The sequence below is a fragment of the Drosophila sechellia genome, chromosome 3R (genome assembly GCF_004382195.2).
Source record: "Drosophila sechellia strain sech25 chromosome 3R, ASM438219v1, whole genome shotgun sequence".
NCBI classification, from domain to species: domain Eukaryota; kingdom Metazoa; phylum Arthropoda; class Insecta; order Diptera; family Drosophilidae; genus Drosophila; species Drosophila sechellia.
Genome location: NC_045952.1, coordinates 28793504 through 28819532, shown reverse-complemented (window position 1 = coordinate 28819532; position 26029 = coordinate 28793504). Strand labels below are relative to the sequence as shown.

General features: G+C 42.9%; 2 protein-coding genes across 5 annotated transcripts; one reads left to right on the top strand and one right to left on the bottom strand.

Moving 5' to 3' along the window:
- Window positions 1–11055: 11055 nt before the first annotated feature.
- LOC6612857 (ferritin heavy chain) lies at window positions 11056–12839 on the bottom strand. Of its 4 annotated transcripts, none has more exons than XM_032720966.1 (4): window positions 12732–12839; window positions 12310–12439; window positions 12196–12222; window positions 11056–11946 (listed from the first exon to the last, which is right to left on the bottom strand). In XM_032720966.1, the coding sequence occupies exons 2-4, from the start codon at window positions 12425–12427 to the stop codon at window positions 11381–11383; spliced, it is 711 nt and encodes a 236-aa protein (XP_032576857.1). In that variant the 5' UTR covers window positions 12428–12439; window positions 12732–12839; the 3' UTR covers window positions 11056–11380. The 4 variants fall into 4 exon arrangements, with proteins under 4 accessions (XP_032576857.1, XP_032576859.1, XP_032576858.1 ...); XM_032720968.1 differs by having other exon boundaries at window positions 12196–12201; XM_032720967.1 differs by lacking the exon at window positions 12732–12839 and adding an exon at window positions 12705–12719.
- A 931-nt stretch (window positions 12840–13770) lies between these two features.
- On the top strand, window positions 13771–16050 carry LOC6612856 (ferritin subunit). Its single transcript, XM_002037312.2, has 4 exons — window positions 13771–13874; window positions 14099–14185; window positions 15055–15332; window positions 15395–16050. The coding sequence occupies exons 2-4, from the start codon at window positions 14119–14121 to the stop codon at window positions 15665–15667; spliced, it is 618 nt and encodes a 205-aa protein (XP_002037348.1). The 5' UTR covers window positions 13771–13874; window positions 14099–14118; the 3' UTR covers window positions 15668–16050.
- The last annotated feature ends 9979 nt before the right edge of the window (window positions 16051–26029 follow it).

Sequence of the window (26029 nt, the reverse complement as noted above, 5' to 3'; positions counted from 1 at the left end):
GGGGAGACGCAGTCGAAAGATTTACGAGTCCTTCACACACAGGATGTTCGCCATGAGGCAACAGGATGGGAATGCAAATCGCGCACGCATGAAGTGAATTCAGGAAGTGGGGAATTACCTCCTCAGTTTGGGAGCCAAGTAGATTTAAAAAACAGCAACAAGAATGCCACATATCGCGACACGTCTTTAAAAGTTTTCAAACTAAAAAGCCAATTACTGCGTAAGTTGCTAGTAAGTTCAGAGATAACTTACAGCTCAGCAAGGACTTATCTTGAGAGAGATACGAATGCGAATAAATTGAGCTGCCTAATTGAGCCATCCGAGGAACGATAAACTCCCTTTTCACATCTAATTTGTCTGGCAGTTGGACTTACATCCATTAGACATTATCGAGGGCCATAAAACCGTGATGGAAAACCAGCTCCTAAGGAAACGATAGTCGATGGCCCCAGGACATGCATCCTGTTGTCACATGCTATCAAAATCATAAAACTATCCGCCCATCGAGTCCTTTGTGCGCTAATAGACTTGCCAGGATCCTTTCGCGTTTTTGCCAATTTCGCCTTTCCGTCCAAGGAAATCATTTCTGTTGTATCGAATCTTTTGTTGCTTCCTTTCGGCTTTTTGTCTCTGTTCCTGCCAGACGGCAAGTCTGATTCCCGAGTGTCCTTAAGTGCAGTCTGCCTTGACTTTTCACAAAATCAGGAATAAATCCGGGTGTGGGCACCACTATAGAGATTAGTGTCCAATGGCGATGGCATCTTTCGGAGCAGAAGCAGAAGGATATACAGGAATAGAGATAGGGAAAATGGGAAACAAAGCTCGTTTAAGCCGAAATAATAAACGAATAAAAAAGGAAAGCCCCGCTCCACTTGAAAGTGTCACAACAAGTAAACAGAAGGACCCCTGAACTCACTAATAACTCAGACCAGAATAAATGAGAAAATCAAATAAAAACAAGTTAAAACTTCCGTGAAAAGGCAAAGAAATGAAACGAAAACAACAATTAGAAATCGGGGAAGGACCAAAACCCTCGTGCTCGCATTTTTAAGCAGTCGAGTAATTACACGTTTAATTGCAATGGGCCAGGACTTTTTTTCGAAAAAATATGCCAGGACTCGGGGTAAAAAATTACTTAAAATTCAGACATAATGAAAGCTGTTGAGGGAATTATGCAAATTTCATACAGCCAAGCAGCGCTCAGGTCCTTTCCTCATTCATTTCCTGCATTTTGTCCAGCTTTCCGCCCATTACGTGTCCTGTTTTTCCAAGTGGCGAACGAAAGGAAGAAAGTAAAATTTTGCCGAAAAGTGAAAGTTCGATTTATGCAGCTACAAATTCACTTAGCTACGCAGAGTGGTCTCGCCTTTCACCACCCGGTTTGCTCCTTGATGTACGCACATTTTTGGTTCCATTTATTGGGTTTTCCTTGCAACTTCCTGTATGGCAAGGTCCAACCCCTCGGATCCATTGATTCGTGGCTTATTTTTTTAACGCGCCTTTGCCCGAATTTGTAATTAGCCACGGGGCCATCGAGGGGGATGGGCTGGACTTGAAATCGAAGAGGGCAGAGAGTCCTTTAGAAACGTTGTTGAGTTCAAAAGGTTGATTTCCTAATTCAGCTGTTGATTAGTTGCGCAGTTCTGGGAGTTATAGATAGGGTTAGGTAAATGAATGAAAAGGATATCAAGAGTTTATTATAAGACGGTAGTACTACCCATTACAAATTCATGTTCAATCTAAGTGTGCTAGTTTTTTAACAATGCTTGTATTGCCTTCTTAAGATTCGAATATGCCTATAGATTGCGGGGTATTGCCAAGTCCTTTTCCTATCCTGACTAATTAGCTTAAACTTTCCCCCAGGCAAGTTGATTTGTGTAAACATTTCTAATTATGAATGCGCTGCGTTGTAATGACTTGGTATCTTCATCCGAGTTCCTCTCGGGGAAGCAGTAATCCCGCTCCTGGACATTCCGGCCAGTTGGTGGATTCCCACGTTGTGCTTTCTCCACAGCTTATCGGCAGCCGCCAGAGATCTGCACTCCAGCCAGATTATACTGCCGAATTAAATGATTAATAAAAGTTATCGCAAATGGCAAGGAAGCGAGTCAAATTTGTCGCCGAACAAAAGTGATCCCATGCATCCCAGTGACAATATTAATTTCTGGCTGAACTGCGCATTAACAATTTTGATGCGAGTCCTTGGAAGGGGGCTGGGTTACGCCCCCATTCAAATTGCGGCATAAACATGCAGTTTTGGCCCGCATTTATGACACTCGAAGCGCGTGTCACGGCCATAAGGTCGTGGATCAAATTGTATAATATTAATTTCTAATTGCATAAATTTTGCCTCGTTACCGGGGATTCTCCTGGCTGCCGAAGAGATATTCCATTTACGATTTTTCGGCTGGATCGTAAAAATTAAAGCGCTCCAAGGTGTTTGTGTCCTGGCGCAAGGATAATCCCGATACTCGGTCTCGGTTTCGGTTTCGTGATGTGTTTTTATTTGCCGGTCGCAGTGCCGCTCAAATAAAAATAAAAGCAACCATCAAATGCCGAGTTAAAATGTTTTATTATTTCACTTTATGCCCATCAAACGACGTGAGTTTCGACCAGGAAAACAAACAGGATGTGAACGAGGATGTGGATGTGGATGCGGCCGGGGTTTTTGAGGTTCGGAAAGACAATTGCCAAATGGTTTATTGTTTTTGCGGCTGCTCTGTGGAGCGTTGATAAGTCCACCGATTTGACGATGTTGCCGCTGGATAAACAGGGTCTTTACTGGGTTCTTTACTCAGCCCCTTGGGGCAATATCTTTTTGAAATTGTTATTAAAATCGCAATGCGATAAGATGCCGTGGGGAGCGTGCGTATCTTTTGACAATTATTTCGATTTGCTGCGCTCGAGCTGAAAACTGGTACAGTCTCACTGCTTTAGTTATGGAGAAAACTTTAGTTCAACAGTTTTGCTTAACTAAAATTTATTGATCTATTGTCATTCCCAATCTTGTTGTGGCTTTTCGTGGAAAGCGATTTCCCACCGATACGTGACACTGGGATTCGAATCGAAATGCAGATGACTGGCACCTTGGCTCGTCAGTAGCTAAATGCCCTGATTAATCGACTTCAAACAGCGCGGAATTCCCCGTTTTCCACTCGGATTTTTAGTCACCTACGTGAACGGTGTTGTGCCGAAATAAAACAGTAACTCGGCTGAGATACTCGCATATCGCTACGTGCGCACCGGTTGATTGCATTTACGTGTTGTCACCTGCTGCACCCGACCCCTTTGAAAAGCCACCTTTCCACCCACAATGACTGCACTCCAGTCGGCGGCAACTAATGCGAATGAATGGAGCCAAGCCACACGCAGCCATCGATAAGCAGCTCGCGGTCTGCTCTTCGACTGGCACCATGAAAAACCTCCAAAATAGCCCCAACTATCCTCGAATCCAGTCACTACATTTTGGCAACATCGAGACGTGGCAAACTTCGGGCTAATCAGATGCAGTTGTAATTACGAAACTCCTGCGTTGAGAGTTCGAGAGTAACGAGGTTAGGAAATGGGATTAGTTGGGGGATTCCCAACTGGCAAACGAGGAAATCCTTTTAGCGTTGCAGGCACATTGGATGCCCAAATCAGAGACAGAATTATTTAACTTTATTACTATTGAACCTTGGCTATTCGTATTTGAAAAGTTAGGTATTAGTTCTTGAGTGAAACTGAGTCTGCAAAATATAATCAAAATATGGAATTTCCTATGACTTTATGGGATATGCCCTACTTTTTGCCACAAACTAAGCCTTTATGAGGTGTGCACATATAGAAAAGCGACCTATGACCCCTGTGAAGGGTTATCTGCGAACAGGAATCGTCGAAAGAGATAGTTGGCGGGAAAGTAAGCGGAACGAAACTGGGAAGGGGGAGAAGTCGGAGGCACGTCGGGAATTCTAGACTTTGACTTTCGGCAAACTTTAAGTAAATCTGCTTATCTTGCTGGAAAGTTTCGCTCTACGTGCCGCCGTCGCGTCGCGGTTGCCAGTTGCTTTGTTCCACCCACAAAACCACTTGGTAACCCACACCTTCCATGGGAGAACCTCCCATCTTCAGACCCAAATGAAATGCAGACCTGTCATAACGTTGACGAAGTCTGACACGTTGACATTAGGCTGGTCAAAATACGGACTGCCTATCGCAAAGGTCGGTGTCAATCATTCCAGTTCCTCCTCTTTTTCAGGGGGAATGGCAATGGCTGTAGCAGTGGAAGTCGTGTGACGAAGACCACTGCGTTTGCACACTGTTGCCAAGTGGAATTAATTAAAATTTTCGCCTTCAGTTCGAAATCGAACTGTCAGCAGGGTTGGTCCTTTGGTCCTCGAGTGCATCCACTGATTTGCATATGGATTTGCTCATCAGGAGGTGGAGGATAATAGCCTGTTGACATTGCATCAGTTCAAGGAAAGATTGTCAACTTCAATGAATACGAAAGTGATTAAGACAGGCATGCAACAACTTGGAGTTCATTTATGTAATTATGCATGATATATAACACAATAACATAAAGAATGATATCTTTATCCTCAATATACAACATAGCTGAGTTCATTTCAACACCAGATTGAGTTTGATCGCCCCTTAAGCTCCCTTTAATTTAATCCTTAAGTTTATTTTACGCTTCCTTTAACGACGCCGGCAGAGAGCCGTTCAACCCATCGAAGGACATTCCTCCTGACCGAGGCTCTTAAAGGCATCTGGCGCAGGACCTCTATTCCCACTCTGCATCCTTATTACGATTACAGGACTGCTCCCATTACAGCTCCTGGCCAAGTGCAAGTGCATGGCCCAATTTATGGTCAAATGCTAATTTTGGCCATGTCCTCACACAAAGCGCGAATTGCTCCTGTCGCAGGACAACGAGGATTGGAGTAGGAGGCGCGCCAGAACCAGGACCACGACTCCACTCCGAGGACTCCCATGCGGAGTCCGTTGCGGGCCAGTGGCTGCAATAACTCGTCTCCCTGTCGGTTCGCCTGTTCGTCTGCAGCTGCCAGATGGCTCCGAGCACGCAGATCCCCGGATCCGGGCAACTTTGTGGCTCGCGGTAATCCTTGTTGCACTTGTTGTACGCCTCGCCGTCGTTGCCATTAATGCTCGCCAAAGAGTGGGAGAGGGAGCGGAGCGGGGGCAGTGCAAAAAAATGCTATTATCTTTTTAAATTGTCTGCCAGGCGGCGGAGCAACAGCAGCAAAAACATCCGCCTTGGCAGCAACAGGGAGAAGTCCACTTAAAACAACCAAAATAACATTTTACCCAGTTGACCCATAATACAAGAGTCCAATTTCTAACGGTGTATTTGTTTTAGCCAGAAGCCTTTAAAATGATAAAAAAGTGATAGTATGAGCCTACACATTCAATACATTTCCCTTTAGATTGAGATATATAGATAAAAAAATCAGTTTGTAGAAATATTTTTGCGAGTGCTGCGTCAGAAGGAAATATGGATTAAAATGTTGCCCGGAGAAAAGCCAGAAGGAAAAGCGGAAAGTGCGGAGGAGGATCCTTGTGCGGCTGGCGCGTTAACTTGATTTTTTAAGTGCCTCTTCGGCGCATTATGAACACGGCCCAGCCGATTACGGCTACCCATTTTTCTCCATTTTTTCCGCCCGCTTTTCATTTCTGCTCATGCATACGAAATTAGTGGCGATGCGGAGCCAAATTCGGAGTGAAGTGCAGGAAAAGCGGGGAAAGCTTTCCACAGCAGCGTTTATGGCTTACAGCGAGTTAATCGCGCTGTCATCATCCGTCGCTCGTTTGTCCAACTGGCAGCAATTGTCGCAATTGCAGTGGTGTACACATGGCCCAGTGTTTGGGCCACTTGAAGTAAGCGGCTTATTCTGCTGGCATTTCACTCGGCTGGAGACCGCTGAAAATCTTCGAGCAAAGATGATGTTCATGGGAATCGAGACTTAAGGCAGCTCATTGTCTGGTCCTGGCTTTATCAAATAATTATGCGCCATTATCTGGAAAGGGTTCGGGAGTAGCATCAGTACTTCAAGCTAGGAGCTTCCGACTTTATGTTATAGTTGCTAACTTTCGGAAGAAGCATATGAAATATATTTACTTCAATGCTAGTCTCTCGAACATCCTGTTGATTTTTCCCAATTTTTAATCAACTGCTTACTGCTCGGCAGCACGTTCCACCGAAAATTCCACTAAGTGGGTGTGGCGAGGTCGTAAAAACTGATTTTAATGCCCAGCCGAAACTATGGGGCAGTGCCAAAGTTCCAATCCCTCCACCTCCCTCCGCCAAATGCCGTCTTTGTCTTTTACAACCTTTTGTCAGTCGTTAATTTTTATGTTTATAGCGCAAATTCTCGCCTTGCTGCACACACGCTCACTGAATTTTCAAAACCGCAAAATGGAGCGCCAATTGATAGGCGGGGGGTACGATTACGGGAGTAGTACGACGTCGTTCGAGGTAGTTAAAACAATAACAATTAGCTGCAAGCCAAAGTCGTTGGCCGCACGCCGAAATTAATTAGCGAGCGAAGCTACTGCCTTTTGAGGTTAAGTTGAGCCCAAAAGTGAGGTTAGCCTGGGGCAGAGAGTGAGGTTAGGTTCATTCGAACAGAAAGTGCAACAGCCAAATCGAAAAAACCAAAGTTAAATTATTGTGCTGACTGGACTGAAGTCGGTTGTCGGCTTGGGTTTGGGTGGGAAATCTAATCAAACTAGTGAAAACTTTCGACCGGAAAAATTGCACATTGAAAGTTTGTCCGCCTCTTCAGAGAAACTTTTTCTGGCTCTCTCTCTCTAACCCTCTATCTGTCTCCCTCCTTGGGCGGAATAATTGCCAAAATGGAAAGCCAAAACTTAAACAAAAACGCAGACATTAATGAAATTTTGATAAACTTTTGGCCGGAACTCCTCTGCAACAATGAAACATTCGAAATATTGAAAGGATAGAGAGAAAGAGAGAGAGAGAAAGCCAAGTGCAATTTGAGCAGACAAATCAGAGCAAATTGTGATTTATTGAATTTTAATTTAGTGCCAGTGCGGAAAATTGCCATTAATATTTGAGGATGCTCAGCCCGGAGCCAAAAACTGAATCAGAATTTACGCTCATTGCGAACTTTGTGGGCTCGTCGAGTGTTTTGCAACCCTCAGGGGTGGCGCCGAAAAGTACAGTCGCCTCCAGCTTTCTAGCTCTGCGCGTGCCTGACTCACGCATTATTCAGCAAATCGGAAGTGGAGAGGGCGCAGCTGGCAGGAGTCGGATTCTGTTTGATTCCTGGGAGTAGGCTGGCCCTCCTGGAATTTAGCAAATGTGCGTGTGCGTATGCAAATTGCCGGCCACATGTCATTTCTGACCATTTCCGCTCGAGGACTCGCGTCAGAAGAGCCCAAGGAGCTGAAAAAACAAGAGGGAAAACGCAAAGCCTCTGTGATCGAATGTGAGAATACCCTAATGGTGGATCGGACATTTAAACGGGATCATCCTTTGGAGATCTTTGAACTATTAAACATAATAAAAGGGGCTATCTTTTATAAGAAATATCTAGAAGAACTAAAGTCGATCTGTTCTAAATCAGCCAAATGCTTTCATTGTAATTATATTGGGTAGGAAAAGAGTATTTAAAAGTTAATTCATATATGACTCAGATACTCCCATTACCCGCACTGAGGGTATTAAAATAACAATTACGATAGCAACCCCTTGCTGACTAAATCGGGGTGGCTCGTTCAAGTTCCAGCTTCCAGATGGGGTGCCTTATGCGAAATGCGAACTTTTTTGCAACTGGTTTTACCCACTGACCTTGAAAAGTGAATTCATGCAAATTGAGCAGCTGAAAAATCAACAAAAACAGTCCAAGGGGTGGCTGCGGATCGGGATCAGGTTGCTCTGCAATCTAAATACACGCGTATCCTGGCCACCCCCCTGTGAAGGAAACCTCAGCCAAGTTGCGAAAAATTGCATTATTTAGCAACAGGGGAAAACAACAACAAAGGGCGGAACAGCTCGCTTATCAGCGATTTGCTTATCGCGAATTTCCACATGGAAATCCATTAGTCAATGCCCTGTCTTTTTGCCTTATTTGTTTGCCTGTAAACCTCTTACCTCGCCACTTGATTGCCTGGCCAATCTGGAAATCCCCCAGGATTCCTTTTTGAGATGATTGCTTGGGGAGCTATCAATTACCAGCATATATCTGCATATACAACAGGCTGATCAGTAACCCTATATCGTTGAAAATGAAGGGAAAATGATCTTGAGAGTGTTCTCAGCCTCCACTTGTTCCCCCAGTTTACTACGTCTAATCATCATCTGTTGACTAAAGTACAAACTTAAAACACAAATATGTCATACTTAGTATTGAATACAAGCCGTGTGCATTAATGTGGCAACAGCTCGCTTTATTTGATAATTATTGATTAGCAATATACAAGCGATTAGATTGCAGACGAGACCTATAAAATAATCAATGGTTCATTAATATAAGCTGACTAAAAATAAGACTCAAAAACCTTAGTCAATTGATAGTGAAGTACTTAATATTTAAAGACGAAAGTGGGCATTTGATTGGGAAAACAGCGATGCAAGTTGCAAGTTGCCACTTTCTGTTGAAGTCCTGTTGAAATATTTACGTTGCGATAAGGACGTTTATTCAGTCCCCGTCCCGCGCCAGCAAAAATTTGTTAATGAAAAATGGCAAACAATTTCGCTTCTTGGCCTGCCTGTCTGCCTTGCCACCGAAAACATGGCGAAAAACAAAGGGACAGGAGACAAGACTTTTCATTAAAATTGCACAGGCGTAGAAGTGGGCGGGAGGGGGTGGATGGAGGGGGGGTGGTTCAAGGATTATTTATGGGAGCCTGGCGGAAGCTGTCGGCGCAGCTGCCTTTCACTGGCTGCAAATGGCATTGCAATAAAACGAAATTAAATTGCTATTTTGCATACATATTATGTGTGCCCGAATGTCCTGGACACGCACACACACTTTCACACACTCACCCACACATATTCTCATATTCATAGTTGTCTGGCTGGCGAACAATAACCAAAATATTCGGAATCCTTTGACAACATCTGGCCTCCCAAATAGTTTTTAACCCCTGCCACCTCAACCACAACCCTTTGTAATTGCTCGACGCTTTTATTAAAATGCATAAATTAATAAAATTATTTTTGGGGGCGAAGACACCTTATTATGGCCGCCATTTAGAGCATGTGTGGAATGGCTTCGAAAAACCAGTTTAGGAACACATCATTTGTGCGATGGCTCATGACCAAACAATTACAACTGACGAAGTTAAGATCCGCGCCAAATGCACCACAAATGACCGCAATTAGCCACCCTACTCTCTATCTTACACTTAGAAAAATCTATCTATTAAATTCTACCATTCTTTCATTATAAAAATGTCAATGTTACTAAGCTGGTATCCCTTCTTATATTTATTTATTTATATTATTGGTTCAAAGACTACCCTTGACTACCCTCTTTTTTTCCTGTGTATCCAGCGTACATAACGAAAATCATTGAGGCCGCATCCATCCGCAAATCAGGGCAATTAATATTAAGTGGATTATTATTTAATGACCGCTGCACGCACTCGTAGACACTGAAGAACCCACTCGGAGCGATCCAACCACTATCCCAACCACAACCTCATCAACTTGAATCCATTTCGTCCTAACTGTTATGATTCCGAATGGTAACATTCCCTTATGGCTGTCATATTCTAATTACATAAGAGCACGCAGTTATTACACGGATTCGCCTAATGCCGCAGATACGGATGCTGCGATTTGATGACCCCTGACCCCTGGCCAAAACCCACTGCTCCGAGTAGTTATGACGGCATTAAAATGGCAAATTGACGTTCATTTCACGTGCTAGTGGACCGTATCCGTACTCCGGATGTGCGGCGATATGAGCAAAGTCCTCATTGAATGGGCGTCGCTAATTGATAAATTGCTCCGATGCGTGGCTGGGATCCATAGTCGCATAGTACAATAGCTACTCAAATGCTCCAGAAAATGCTTAGAGAAAACCACTTTCTAAAGTGATTAAAGATACATTTTACCTATTTCACACGTTAATTGAGCAGCTGTTTAGGACCTTACGGAATTTCGTAGAATTGAGGAGCTTCCATGTGGATTATAAAAAATAACTCATATTTACAAATAGGGATTCACAACAATTATTGTAGGTCAGGGAAATGGGAAGGGGACCAGAGGAAGATAGGGAAACTGCGATGCGAATTCAGGGTTAAATAAAAATCAGAGATTGCATCGTCTTACGCAACAATGTGACATCCACGTCATCGTGGAGCCTCCGACTTAGTCAGCAGACGGCCAAGATGGCGCCCGCACACCCATTCCGGCGGATCTGCTCTGGATCCGGAGCGTCAAAGCCGTGTGCACCAGGCAGTGATAAGGCAACAGAGAGAATCTCGCGTGGAATGACAAACGTGGCCCTATATTATCAGCGGCGGAGGAGTGTGTCACTGATTAGATAGTCGGGCTCCTTTAAGCCCCACAGATCCCTTCGAAAGATAGGCTCCATGATCCATTTCACTTTTCACCATCGATTTAGGTTGTCAATTGAAAGAAAGTAATAAAGTGATAGAGTACTATCAAGATAGTTAGATACATCACAATAGATCCTAAATGATTCCAGTCTCTGAAACATTGTTTACATACAATAATACTATATTTACAACATGTCTCTTTACATTCTGCTTCCAATTATTTCATTTATTTTTAGACATCCCCCCACGGACGAACATTTGTTTTTCAGTTGAAGGCACTTCCTAAGAATGTAAAAAACCACAACATAATGGAACATTACACCCGTTGTGATCGCAGAACTGAGTAGTTTCCGATACAATTTCGCCTTTGTTAGTTTCATTGTTACAAATGGTATCCAAAGTACACTGCCAGCCAGCCCGCAATCAGCGGCACTCGGAGAAAAAACGCGGACGCCCCTCATTGAGGACCAGATATATTTCGAAATCCCAAACCTTATCAGAGAGGCAAAAATGCTGCTGTTTTACTAGTTGATAATTAGGTTCTTTGATGTGTTTATTTGTTCAAGCGGTAACGTACATGCTAAAGATACATTTGCTGGGGAGAACTTGCTAACTTATTTATGATAACATTATCACAATCTGGTGTGCTGGTAAATCAAGGTGAATTTCGTGATCTAAATCATTCACTTGTGGCTGCTTTGATAATGCTGCTGCTGCACTGCGATTTATTGATGAACAATCCAAGGAAACAAATTAATTTATAAGGGAATTATGAGAGCAATTTTGGGGAGACAGTGTAGGAGCGTGTTGGGGAAAAGAAGGAGGAGGAGGTGGTCTCCACTCCTTACTGCTTCTGCAGATACTCGTCGAATAGGTAGACGGAGAGGGATGGGTCGGGGACCTTCATCAGCTTGGCGAGGTCGTTGGCATAGCCGGACAGCTTGCGCACGCTCTCAGCCTGCTTGCCCAGGAAGTTCTCCTCGAAGTAGTGGGCCAGCTCGGGATCCCTCTCGGCGTCGGTGGCGTGGGTGGCACGGGAGTGCACGTGGGTGGCTCCGGTGGCCAGCTGCTTCTCGGTGTCCAGAGCCAGAGCCAGAGAGTGCAGTTCGTCGACCTCTAGAGTGCCGCGCTTGGTGCTCACGGAGCCGGCAGACTCGTGACGGGTGTTGAAGTCCACGATTCCTCCGCGACGGGTCACCTGCTTGATCAAGGCAATGCTATCCTCGAAGGAGCGGTCCGAGAGTCCCTGGTACAACTTCTGGAAGCCGGGGCGGTTCTTCTGGAAGGAGTTGAAGTGGGTGGCCAGCAGGAGGTAGTCGTACGACTTGGCCAAGTTGGCGTTGATGTAGGACTGGATCTCGGGCTCAATATGGTCAATGCCAGCAAAACGGGCATTACAGATGGAGTTGCCTACGGGGAATAACCAAATAATAAAGATTAGAATCTATGAATCGGAGAGCAGAAGCACATTCAATACTGATGACATAGTCTTAACGGTTCCTAACTAGATAGTGCTATACTATACTATAGAATTTTGAATTTGTATTTGTATCTTTAAAATAATAAAGTAAGGGCCGTAAAACAGTAAGAATTGGAAAGAGTTCATTTTCACTAAATCTGATATAGTGCAGAAAAACATCCAATCTATATTTCACTTACTTTTGCCTGTGAAAAAGCCCGTGAGCGCTTGTTTTTATTATTATGTTTTACAAAGATACAAAAAGCAACAACACAGGTTAGCCACTCTCTCTTAGAGTCGCTCTCTTTACTTACCCGAAAAGGCTGACGTAGAGCATGCGGTGATTACAGTATTCTGGCAGTATTCATCATCCTTGGCCAAGGCAAGAGAGCCGAGGCACGCAAAGAGAGCGAGTGCAACGAAAAATTTCATGTCGACGGTTTACTGAAAATTAAAATAAAATTCGAGAAGCGAAAACAAAGGAAATTAGTTTCACAACAATTGACAATTGGAAAACAGACACTTTTGTTTACGTTTCGGACGAGTTTTGTCGTTTTGCGTCGTAGCGTTTTCTTGAATTTTCTGTGCTCTTTTTTAACAACAAGACCACCACCAACGGAATGTTTTGGTTTTTCAATGTTTATGGTGGTCGGTCTAAAAACACAGTTTCCAGAAAATTCTTTTTTAGTTTTCTTAACTAAACACGCACAATGTAGTTAGTAATTTTTAAACTCACTTCCAATGTCTGTGCTTTTATTAAAAATTCAATCGCTTTATGTGCTGCTTGGTGAAACTCTGAAAATCAACTGCTGTTTATAGCGTCGCGTACGTCTCTTTCTATGCGATCGATATGGCTGTGTGTGTGTGGTTTTGGAGAGCGTGCATGGGCATGTGTTGTTTTGCGCTCAGTGCGGGATTTCGGTGTCATTCAAACATGGCCGCTGCCAGTGTTGTTGTTGCTGCGCCTGCTGGAAGGTGACTCACGGCAGGGTTGTCAGCGTGTGCAAAAGATGGACGCTGCACTTTGTATTTCAAGTGGTTTCCTGAGATTTTTATCAGCAAACGATGAGGATTAAAATTAATCTGCAGATAAACGATCTACATCCTAAGAAATTGTTTTAGTTTTGATATAATGGCAATTCACAGCAGCAAAGGCTTACATGTGTCGAGCTTGAGACTGCTGCTATTAAAGATAGTTATTTTCGCTATGTTCGGAGGCTCTGTAGGGTTTCCCCAATTAACAGGCAAACTATGTAATTTGTAAGTTTTCCCAGCATGTATCCCTCTTATCAAGTGTCATTCTTGGAGCTCTGCAGGCGACACGTAAAAAAGAGCCGTCGCCATATTAAGCAGTTATCAAATTGGCTGATTGATCCCCCTTTCGAACGTGCAAATCAACTTGACAAAATGTGAATTAAATTGTCAGCAATAATTAAACCGCCTGGCAACCCATGACGTGGTGCTCTCCCACGGCCAAAACAAAAACAAAGAACAGCTGATGCGCAGCTCAAAAGAGCGGCCATATTGCATTTGATGAATTTACTTTTGTGTAAGTGGGGATTATCTGACTAGGAAACTCGACTTTATACAAAGCATACCCATATTGAGGACGTGTGTATCACATTGAGTGTGGCTATTATCGGGAATATTGAATTATCAGCCATTTAAACGGTTAACAAAGAACGGCCGACATGTTGAGAAGATAACAGTGCACACTCTCCCACTCACTCACACACACACGAGGAAAAACCGAGAGCGCGCGCGCTTAAAAGTGTTTTGTGCGCCGTTCGGAGCGACAGTTCGCTTTCGAGTTCGCTAAAACACAACGTAGAAAGGCATTAGCTCCACTGAAAAATCAGATTAAAGCTGTCAGCAGAAGGTACTGGAAAGCATTCGAGAAGTCGAAAATAATCCCAATCAAGCCCATCAAATTGAAGCAGGCGACGCCTTCTGCGCCAGTGTGTGTAAAGGCAGCTAGATTTTCAATTTCAACGCCTATTTAACATTGTATCCCAACTCGAGTCGCCTCATTCTCATCTGTGCATTTCAAGCAAATCAAACTAAAGTGAAAAACAAATTTTGGTTCTGTGATTTTGTGTAAAGACTACGTTCGACGATCAAAGATGGTGAAACTAATCGTTAGCCTGCTCCTGTTGGCCGTGGTGGCCCAGGCCTATGGAGATTTCAAGTGTAAGTACTAATGTTAAGTTCAGCTGAATTTCAAACAAAACAAAGGCAGGTCATCGGAAAAAAACAATAAATTTCGACGCAATACGCAAAGAAAAGCAAAACATTTGTAATGCGTTGAAAAGAGCATGCGCCGTTTCTCTTTAACGCTCTTTCACTCTCTTTCGTCAATGAAGTGAATTGACCAAACCAGTTGATTTTAAAGTTATTAATACTTCCGTTGCGCTTTGGGGAAATGATAACCAGTTTTTATACATCAATTTCCATAATTAAATAATGCGAATTTCACTTTCATTTCCATGAATAATGCGGCACAAATAAGCTTGACTTTTTGTTGTTACATTTCAAGGCGCTCTTTGCACACGGCTTCTACGGTGCGAGTGAGCTAGCATGGTGAACCATGCTTTTTGCACACGGCACTACACCAAAACAAATGCCGTTACTATGGCGGCGAGAGCTGCGCACGTTACCAATGCAGTTACAAAAACAGAGAGAGTGGGAGAGTAAGCCATTACAGTTTTGCACACGGTTTTTGTGCCCTAGAATAGCGGCATTCCAAGCGCAATTTCAAAGGTTTATGCAATTACGCCCTCTTAAATGCAATAACCAACCACCCCCTCCCCCTCAGCCAAGCAAGAAAGCAAGAGTTTCGTGAGAGAGCTGCAAAGGGAGCGAGAAGAGCATAAACTTAAAGAAAAACAAAACCAAAACCATGAAGGTCAAGACCAAGAGTGCAAAGGTTTTTAAAATATTAAAATTTACCTGAGTTCTGATTACAAAAATGAATTTTTTAAAGCTGCATAAGTCCGTCTGAAACTAGCCATATATTGTTATCATGGTCCCCCGACTTAACCAACCTTATCCCATTGCAGGCTCCCTGGCTGTTCCTGAGATTACCAAGGATTGGGTGGACATGAAGGATGCCTGCATAAAGGGCATGCGCCACCAGATCCAGGAGGAGATCAACGCCTCCTACCAGTACTTGGCCATGGGCGCCTACTTCTCCCGCGACACCGTCAACCGCCCTGGATTCGCCGAGCACTTCTTCAAGGCTGCCAAGGAGGAGCGTGAGCACGGATCCAAGCTGGTGGAGTACCTGTCCATGCGCGGTCAGTTGACCGAGGGAGTCAGCGATCTGATCTCTGTTCCGGTAAGTCGAGGAATCACGTAGAAAACCTCAAAGCCCAGCTAATCCTGGCGAATTCCCCACAGACTGTGGCCAAGCAGGAGTGGACCGATGGTGCCGCCGCCCTGTCCGACGCCCTCGACCTGGAGATCAAGGTGACCAAGTCCATCCGCAAGCTGATCCAGACCTGCGAGAACAAGCCTTACAACCACTACCACCTGGTGGACTACCTGACCGGTGTCTATCTGGAGGAGCAGCTCCACGGACAGCGCGAGCTCGCCGGCAAGCTGACCACTCTGAAGAAGATGATGGACACCAACGGCGAACTGGGCGAGTTCCTGTTCGACAAGACCCTGTAAGGAGGTGGAGATAGAGAAGCCGCAGCGCCCAGTCACGCATCAAAATTATCAGCCAGTCGAGTTATCTGTTATCTGTCAGCCCAGAGAGCCTTCCCGAGGGTCTGCTATTAAATCATCAACAGCCAAGTCGGCGACTGGCCAATAAATTATCCGTTCGACTGCGATCCTCAAAACAGCACAGCAAAATTCCACGTCTGTTCTTTCTTATCAACCACTTGTGATTTCCGTAAACCTCGGGAGGGGCTCCGCATTATGCAATCGCCGAGATTTCGCCTAGACTTAAGTGGAATCGCTCATTCGCATAGGAAGACACTCAGCACAACCCATTCACTACATCCTATATCTTTATATTTTTCTGTCAATTAGACGAGCAAGTTCTTAAATAAAAAAAAATATATATGTAACGAAATATTAAAAATATGCGTTTGGCTTTTGAGGGATTTTTTTCAGATGGGAAACGAGTGTGATTTTGTTTTTTTTTTTGGGATTTTTCGAAGGGAATTTCAGAGAAAAAGTGCGATATCTTGGGAACGACACGTCCAATTGTGGAGTGGCATACCTCGTTGAACTTGTAAAAATATTCCTAAACGATGGGCAACCCATTTTGAGAAATTTTTGGTTTGACTATTTTTTCGATTTTTTGTGAAAAAAAAAATGTGAAATTTGGCCGAAAAATTATTATTCCAAAATAAAGCAAATAATAATATGGATCGTTAGCTGAGGTCCCCAGCTGACTAAAAAAGTCCGTTTTTTAGCCTTGCGACATATTTTGGCCAACTTACTACGAAAAAACAGCCAAAAAAAGGTGTTTTAGACTAGGATGTTTAAGGAAGAAGAAATTAGGTTTTTGGGAATAGTAAAGTTGTACGTTATTTGGTAAAATCACAATACAGCATAAATTTGATTCAAGTCTCTGCTGGTTCAGCAAGCCTATCAGATTACGTAGGTCCTTGGAGAGTTGAGTAGATGGCGGATCAAGTGATTCCTTTCAATTGATACACTTAATGCTAAGATCTACTTTCGCTAATTTCTGCTGTCTTCCCAACTCCAATTTGCCCAGAAGATAATATTGCAATCCCTCTGTTAGCCGATTAACCCTTCATTGTCCCACGACAATGCACTTGATGAGCCGTATCTGGGATCACGTCTCGCCTGTCCATCGTCCGTCGTCCATCAGTGGGCAGTGTCTAATGGTTGTACGCATCGCATATTCCGTTTGATAAATGTCGGCATCTTCGTCTCGAGTCCCATTATTGACCCTTTCATGTTGTCCCCTCCCAGCGGTGGTAACCCCGTACTCTTAACCCCTTACCAGGCTAATCTGATTGGAAAACACAAAAAGCCAACCATAAAGAGGAAGTAAGGCAAGACGCTAACTGCACTGCAAAAAATTATACTGGATTTTACTATATATCATACGATTCTTATAGTATTGGTAACTTTATTGGTTACTTTAGTTTTCAGTGTGCGACTTGCGGATGGACAGGAGCAAGTACATGGAATAATTCATAAGTTACTTGTAAAAATGTCCACAACCACATCGCCCTTATCCACTCCCTGCCCTGCGGCTAATGTGTGCTCGATTCACCCCTTCGATGTCCATGTCCAGGTCCATGTCGATTGGAGTGATTGACAGGACATGCCATGCATTGAATTATGATAAATTGTGGCAACTGTCAAAAGGCTGAGCTCGGGTTTCCCGCCCACCACCGCCATCTTCGACCAGATTTTCCGTTTTCCGGAGCGTGACCGGAGTGAATGGGTTAGTGCGTGGCATTTTAAACAATTTCATAAGCTAATATTTGAGCAGATGTCCTTGTTCGTTGCGGATTTAAAATTGCATCAATCCTCACGACAATGGGCCGCAAATTTTTCGATAAGCGCCGCAAATATTTAAGCGCAATTCGTTCGATTGACCAAAAATAAGGGACGGAGTTTTTCGGGTGGTGTGTCCAGCATACAAATGGCCCATGACATTTGGACCCACTATCAATCTTGGCCAAAGGAGGCAAACTATTGTTCATGCCTCTCGACCAATTTGCCAATGACTTTTATTGTCTTTTTTATAAATGTTGTTTCTTAGTACCCCGCATATGATCTAAATATTCATTATACTTTGTCAAGGAGCTGAATGTATTTACAAGCAAAAGCATTTCCTTTGACTACGGGGTATCTTGAAGTCGTATCTATGGAATATTCAGTTTTTTGCATATTTTTTTAGTTGCACAGATAGCCAGCCAATTTGGCAGTGAAATATTCTGGGCAGGGACGTGCGAGTGATTCATCCTGCGCATATCCTTCAGATAAAAGTGCCTGCACGCTTATCGCGCTGACATTTGTCCTGTCCCCGTTCGCTGACAAATTTGCAACGCCGGCCAGAACAATAGGCATGAAATGGAAATAGAAATGGAAATCGGGAAGTGAGTCCTGTCCGCTGAAGGATCCTGCGTCAACCGAACCGGTTCTGAATTCAAGTGGCAGCAGCCAGCGCCGCAGGACATCCGCCGCCTGCCGCCAGGAGATGATTTATGTCCGGATAGTTCCTTTGTCTTTCGCTCATCTGAACTGCACTGCTCTCACTTCGATTACTTGCCACTTTCTCCGCTTGTTTGCTGTTCTCACCATAAATCTCTGGGCGCCCATTTAGGAGTGACAGGCATAGCCCCCGGGAAATCCTTTCAAAACCGGTTGAAAAAGTCAAGCGGGGAAAATGAGTTGGAAGAGAGCTACAGAATCGAACACTCCTATAAATAGCTTGTATTATAAAATATTTATTAATATTTATATTTGCTGTTAAAATTTGTTTTGAAGTAAACCTTGCTTACTGAGATATTCTTAAGTATTGTAACCATCCTAGTATGCAACATACTTGTTCTTGTTTATTGTGCTTTCCAGTCAATTTGCATTCACTCAATCAGTTTGCTTGGATAACTCTTTTAAAAAAAAGAAAGCCGTGCGAGCGTATCCTTGAGGTCCTTGCACTTTTCTGGCTTGCAAACTCAAACATAATCCACCTTCACTTTTCCACACTCTCGCTCTCGATAAAGTTGTAGGTAGCTAAAGGTACCACACTCCACTAGAGGCTACATCACGCAAATGATTAAAATTCAACAAACATCGGTCAGGAGAGCTCTGGAGGAGCATTCAAGCAAGGAGCAATCTCCAGCTCCGCCCCACAGCGTTATTGAAATGTCTTAGCAGCTGTCCAAACATCCTTCCTCGCTGAATCCTTGCAGGGGAGCAAAGGATTCTGCTGATTTAGCATATTGACTCCTTGCCAAGCAGCAAACTTATACAAAATTTATGCCCCCGACGCACGCCAGGCGACAGTCGAGATAAAAAGGATTCGTATAACTCACGCCCAGCGAAAGGACACCCAGGATAACAGCACTGCGAAAAATGAACACCTATTTGAAATACATATTCGTACAGGACGAACTACCTTTAATGTTATTCTCTTGGGATGCCATGAAGGTAGCTACAATTCGACCAGCTTCTTATGCTAATGATGATTCGATTTTTTCAGTGTAGTTTGAAAATCTGGAGTCGCGGAAGGGAAGTGCAATAAATTGGATTTGCATATTAGCACACTACCAGGAAAGCACGCCTGGGGCTGTGGAGAGGCTGCACCCTTTCGTCTGAGGGAAAGGAAATTCCAATGGGAAAGATCTCGGGTGACCACTGACCTTGTGTCCGGGGGGTGGTGGGTGCCAAACGGCCATTAGGCAGAGCGTCTTAAGTACGAAATCTTGCCTAAATTGGAAATAAATCATTAAAAATATGTCCACAAAGGATGCTGAGCAGGGGTGGCGGAATCCTTTGAGCTGTTTGCCGAAAGGGTTTGCAACAATTTCCAGAATTTGCGGCATTCACATGTGGGCTGGACCTTCGGGAGGGTTGCGATATGGACATGTAATTCCCTTTGATTTATAAAGATAACGACGCAGTGTCGTGTTTAATTTGCAGCCCACCTACCTCTCCGACCACCCAGCTATTTGCATTCATAAATCCTGGCGCAGGACTCTTGTCCCAATGGTCAGACGGAGTATGACTTATGTGAACTCGGCCGCAAAGTTTGGTAATTATGCATGGCCCAGACATATTACTTTCGCTGTACTTTGCTCCTTTTTGTCTCAGTCGGGCATCTTCAAAGGGGGTTGACATTTTTTAACTGACCACTTTCATTGGCGCAAGGGAACTGCCAAAGTTTTGGGCCACAAACTTTGGCTTGACATGACTGAGATAAAGATTAGGTCCTGTCCCTTTCACTGAGAAAGAAACTTGGGAGGCTAAACCCCTCAAAAATAAACAAGATATTTGAAAAATGTAATTATTACATATTTTATTCGTTAATTACATTTGAGGGTTTTCTACCTTCAAGTTTATTTTAATAATATTAGTTTGAGTTTAGTTTATCCAATAAATAACATCTTTTTGGCAGTGCTGTAACTTTGGTTATCGTCTGTAGTGTTTATTGTCGCTCTGACTGTTTACCCCCGAACAGTTCAATGGCCACAAGTATCAACTATGAATTTCCCCAGAGGGTCATTCCGTGGCGAACTTATGCACCCAGGTTGGCATCAGAGGCTTGGGATCGGGATCAGGATTCGAATAGAGGTGCCATTCGGCTGCGGGGCCAGTCGAATAAAAAGCTGATTTGCATGCTCCAAGCCGGAGCATTAAAACTAAAGAGCAGCATCAGCAGCAGGACATAAAAAAGGACCTGCAACGTGTGAGGTTAAATAGATTTGGCGCAAGGACATGGGTGGAGAAAGCGCCCCGCCTGTCTGCCCCACGCGCAGTTATGCCGCAGACATGGCTCGCTTTTGATTTAAGCGCATTGTTTGCGTTAAATATTTGCCATGCCGGCCACGTTACCACCCACCCCCTCTGGCGAAACCCACCTAGACCATTTCGCACAGCCAGGACCCGGAGCTAAAGCCAGCCACAGCTGCAACCAAGAGCTCCGGGCTGAAAGGCAGTGGTCTGAACCTGAACCAGCGCCACAAACTCCCCGTGCCCAACCTCGGAAAGTCAGCGTGACATGGGGCTCTAGACTGGAGAAGGAAACGTTTTTACACTGGGAGAATTTTACTGCAATGCAGCACTTGCAGTTCTTGAATTGCATTTGTAAAAACATTTTATAATATTACCTCACCTGTTTTTAACCCATTTGAATACATCTAGTTGAGTTTATTCAGTATCCGCCATGGAGGACCATGTTGTTGTATTTTGTGTGCCTCAGTGTACCTTTCCTGCTAATCGGACGAAGGAGGGCACACGCAAGGACCAAAACGCTCATCTGCGGGCTAAGAAGCGAGCAATCCTCGCCTCGTGTTTGATTTCCGCTTTCAGCTCCTTGACTCGCCATACACACACATCCTTGGGGGCGTCTTGGGTCGAAGGAGTCCTTCCACTCCGCCCACGCGGCCAAACAACTTAAACTTCACACGCAGACACGTCTGCGGGAAAGTGGCAAGTGGGTGGTGGTACAAGGATATTTTGCAGGGAGCACGGGGGCTCAGCACTGAGAAGACGCATGAAGTGCATTAGTTGCAATTGAATTTGTACATTGTGTGTGCGCCAGCAGAGCGAGCACCAGACTCCTTTCGAGTGCAATTTTGTTGCCGAGCTGAAATTGGATTCCATATTGCCACCCAGCGTACATCTCACAGATGTGGCTTAATCGCCCCCCTCAGAACTAAGCCCCAACCACACCCTCCGGCAGAGTTAATTAGAAAGCCGGGCAGGTACTCACTCGTAGCTGCTTGAAGGACGCTAATTGAACTGCCACAGCTGGACCTGAGCTGCGATTATCGGCTAAAGGGATTGACCGCATCCCCAGATTAATCCGCCAAAAACAAAAGCCATTCCTAGGGCCAATATCGTTTGACACACATCAGTTAATAGTTCACTAATTCCTTTCCCTTATCCTGTGACACAAGCCCATCCTTCCAATGCATAAAGAATTCTAGTGGTTTTAGGTTCTTGATGATTATAAGCGACAATGGTCGCGCTTTATTGAAAGATTCATTTGTGTTCTTTGAGAGTCTGCTGGATCGATCCAACCCGATCGCTTATACAAAATATATATATTTAGGTATATAATTAGAAGTGTAATCGATTCATAAGGTAGTACATAGTAAATGTTACATATTCCGTAGATTATTATTTTATTATTATAAATAGAGACAAATACGCATATCATGAGTGATTTATGTATGAATGTGTTAAGTGCTAAATGTGGGAGTACAATATATGCTTGTATGTGTGATTCTAGAATTAGTTTTTCTCGTATTTTTTTATATTTTTTTAGTTTGATGATTTAATGCCAATGATGAATGTTGATGAGTGAATGTGGATGAGGGTGTGAGTGTCTAGATGAGTGTGTTCGTGTAAGTGTGTGTGTTAGCTTAGAGAGAGGCTGGCAAAGGATTATTGCTGCTGGTATCGATAGACGATATTCGATAAGCATCTACGGGATAACGTTCTCTGAGTTAATATTAATTTTACATATTTTTTAGCTTTTTGGTTTGGTTTTTTCGGTTGGTTTTTCGGAAGCAAAGTTGGGCTGAAACTATGGATCGAACAGAATTCGTGGAGTGGTTCTCAGACTCTGCTTGCCTATCAACGCCAATCGATAATTATCGATCAGTTTGCCATTTCAACTTTGTTTCGATAAAAGATCATCTCACAATAAAAACAATTTGTACTTTCGAAAAGGGGGAGGGGCGCTTTTGCTTTTGCTTCTGCTTTTTGCTTTCGCTGACTGCTTTCTCTGCTTTCTCACTGGCTCTCTTCGCTTTCTCCGCTCTCTGCCTTCTTCGCTTTCTTCGTTTGATTCGCTAGGATTTGTTTAGGGTTATCTTTTTGCATTTTGTTACATTTGTGTAGGATGCAGGAGTGCTGAGGTTCATGTTTTTTGTATCGTTCAATGTTACTTTGTAATTTCTCTCCGCTCGCTCTTCGCTTTGTATATTTGCTTTAGTTTTCAACAAGGAAATCAAAGGATGCTCGCTTTTTGCTTAGTAAGAGATACACAATAAATATTCGTTTTACAATCGCTTTCCAGGCAAAACCCAAAATGGAGGAGTGCCAAAACAGGAGGGGGATCTATTCAGTTTCGATACTTCGCTTTCGTGATGAGCCTACTCAAATCCCCGTCCTGCGGCACATTTGTCTATTTTAAGTAAGTATTTTATTTGATTTCTTTACACATGTAATTGCATTTTTTTGTGGTTTTTGTATTTTGTTTTTGTTCAGGTCCAAAATCAAATTTGACTAATTCAAGGAATTAAAGTTTCATTGCATCTAAATAAGGTAAAGTGTACTTTCATTAATATTATTCTTATTATTTGCATAAATTTCCTTTTCAATAATAAAAACGAAACAAAAAACTTAAACAAAATTCCACTATGGCTCTGCTACTCCTTCTCGCTCTCTTTCTGCTCCTCATCTCACTTTCTTCAATTCTCCAACTTTCTCCTGAGCCTCGAAGTTTGAAAGAGACGGAATACTAGTTTTAACTAAATAAACGGAATTTAACACAAAGTCCTTGGCACGATGCATCCTCGAGTAATCCTTCGGGAAAGGGGCGGGGGTGGTGGGCGTGCTCTGGGCCGGGCGGGGCGTGGTCAACGCCTTTACCTGAGCAGCAGAAATTCTTCTATGTGAGTAGACGCGACCACGCCCAGCCGCGGTGTCAGGACTCCCGTCCCGCCCCCTTCAGAATGAAAAGGATCTTCGAGATGACCAGTGCCAGTGTGTTAGTGTGTGTAAGTATGTGTGTGTGTGTGTGGGTGAGTGAGTATGAGTGAGTGTATATTGGTGTGAGTATGAAGTACTTATAACGAAACATACAAGGATCAATCTCCAATAGATTATTAAATAGTACAATGAAAACTTCATATACAATATATGCCATATATAATAGATACTCGATATACGATACTCGCAGTGCGTAATGCGTAATAATGCAATAATAATAGCCAAGATCAATATACGTTAAAAGATATACATGTCTAAAGTCCCTACAATATGGTACTCCTCTCGTTTTAGCGGATTTTTTTTTTTGAGCTGGGTTTTCAATATTTTTTGGGAGTCGCGGGAGTGGCAGCTTTGATATTCTTTTTTGGCAGCGTTCTTGGTCTATATGTTAATGAGTAATTTATATATGTGTATGCTCTATAATATTTAATCGGGGAAACATTAAAAGTTTGCATTAATTTACTTTAGTTTAGTTTACTTGATTTTTGGTTTATTTTTGTTGAGATTGCATGCATTTTGATGTATGTATGGTATTTGCATAGGTAATTATTTGTTATTTCCTTTGCCTTTGTATAATAAATTGCTCTTGAATTTTACTATTAAAATTTCTCATAACTCGCCATTAAAAAAATGCTCGTTTCGTTTTGCTCTTTCGTTTTTTGTTTTTGTGGAGTGTATAAGTGATTTTCATAATATTTTCGTTAGTTTGCATTTGGTTTTTCGTCATTTAACATTTATATGTATATTTGTAAGAATTAAACTAGAAAAATTCTAATCTGAGGTAATTATTCCATTAATTTGTATTCGTGTGTGTGTGAGTGTGTTAAGAGAGTGAGTATATATTGGTACCCCATTGTCCTTTTCTAGGACAATGGCGGTTAGTTGGGAAGCGTGCTTAGCCTAGAGCTTAGATTTCTATGCCTGGGGGTCCTTAGGGGACCCGAAGCGGTCTACTTAGCGAGTGATTACTGTACTTTTATTCGAGGCAGCCACAAAAATGTTTCTTGTCAATTTTGATAAACTTAGGGTAATCTTGTCTCGAATGCTGGATTGCGTGTAAATTTCGTCACAGTTATGAGTTATCGAAAAGTGCATGATTGTTTCGTTTCCTAGCAGATGTGAGTATATTTTTTTGTTTTCTTTTCGTTTTTGTTTTTTTCAATTTTGTGGAAGAACTAAACCTAAGCTTACCGAAGTACTCGTACAATATCCAAAATAGACGATCGAATTCGATTCCTATGCGAATTTTACAAATTTCAAGCCAAAAAATATACCACATATGATTTTCTTAAAGTTCATTTGATTTCAGATCTCGTTCATCTTTAATGCGCTCACAGTTGGTGTTCCGAATCCAAATCCGAATTTACGAATCTAAGTACACGTATATATAATCCTTAATCTCTTTCGAACTTAAGTGCTAAGCCAATGCTCACAGATGTTGAGTTTCCGTCGCGATCTCATCTCTTCCCTATCGATTTCAAATTCAATTTTGCAATTACCAATTAAATATCACATATCGGGGAGCTCTTTTCAATCGGAAATCAAGTGAATCCAAATGCAAATGCAAGTGCAAATACGTATCCAAACAAAAGTGTCTTGCAAAATGATTGTTAAGATTGTTAATGATGCCAATTGTAGTGCTTATCAACTATTTTGTGGCTGTCCTGCTTCGTCCTTTCGCTTAGCCTAAATGATTCGTTTCGAATGATTCGATTGGAATGATTTGATTTGCCTTGGTGTTGTCTTCTTACGCGTGACTGTGTGACTATATCCCTAAGATAATGGAATGCTATGATACGAGGGGGTCCTGAGACTGTGGCAGTGTGTGTGTGTGGCGTTTGTCTCTGTATGTGTTTGTGATGACTGACGTGACTGGCGATGAGATACATATATCGTATATGACATGGAGATGGAGATGATGGTTACTACACCGTAATACGTATTAAATTTACACTGAAAGTCCTTCATCTCTGCTTCTAAATCCTTCTCTGCTATCTTCTCCTTTCTTTTCCCATTTCAATCTTCAAATCTTCAATCTTTTTTGGTTCTGCATCTGAGGTATTGTCGGGTGCTAAAGAGCCACACACTCGGCTACAAACGTTTCAACAATGAGGTAGAAAGTTCTGTTTGCTTTTGTTGCTTCGTAGTTAGTCTCTGTGTTCGCTGGAAGTCCTTGAATTCTTGATTAGTTCGCATACCTGAATTGCCTGGATGTTCTATATAGTACTTATGCTTTATCGTTATTCATCTTGCCTTGCTTGGAGTTTGTTTCAGTCAGTCAGTCTTGGATCACATTTCAAATATCGACACACACGCGCACAGGATCAGTCCTTCGGTTTCGCCTTCTATCTTTATCTGTATCCTTATCTTAACCTTTATCCCTATACCCATAAATACTCATATACATACATATACATATGCTATGTGCTACATGCTATATGCTCATGAAGCTTAGGCTATGCTTTAGTGCTAGTCTAGGTAATAAATACATGATCCTACAGAGAACAAAACACAACATCGAGGATTATAAGTTAAAAACGAACCGTGGGCACTGCTAAAACCTAAGTACAACACATAGACACGACTTGGACTGGT

Excerpts from the sequence above, each read along its gene's own strand:
- LOC6612856 (XM_002037312.2), top strand. The coding sequence starts at position 14,119 with ATGGTGAAACTAATCGTTAGCCTGCTCCTGTTGGCCGTGGTGGCCCAG. Across the intron at positions 14,186-15,054 it reads GGCCTATGGAGATTTCAAGT|GCTCCCTGGCTGTTCCTGAG; the intron begins GTAAGTACTAAT and ends ATCCCATTGCAG. Across the intron at positions 15,333-15,394 it reads GCGATCTGATCTCTGTTCCG|ACTGTGGCCAAGCAGGAGTG; the intron begins GTAAGTCGAGGA and ends AATTCCCCACAG.
- LOC6612857 (XM_032720966.1), bottom strand. The coding sequence starts at position 12,427 with ATGAAATTTTTCGTTGCACTCGCTCTCTTTGCGTGCCTCGGCTCTCTT. Across the intron at positions 12,223-12,309 it reads CTCTACGTCAGCCTTTTCGG|CGCTCACGGGCTTTTTCACA; the intron begins GTAAGTAAAGAG and ends AATAAAAACAAG. Across the intron at positions 11,947-12,195 it reads GGGCTTTTTCACAGGCAAAA|GCAACTCCATCTGTAATGCC; the intron begins GTAAGTGAAATA and ends TATTCCCCGTAG.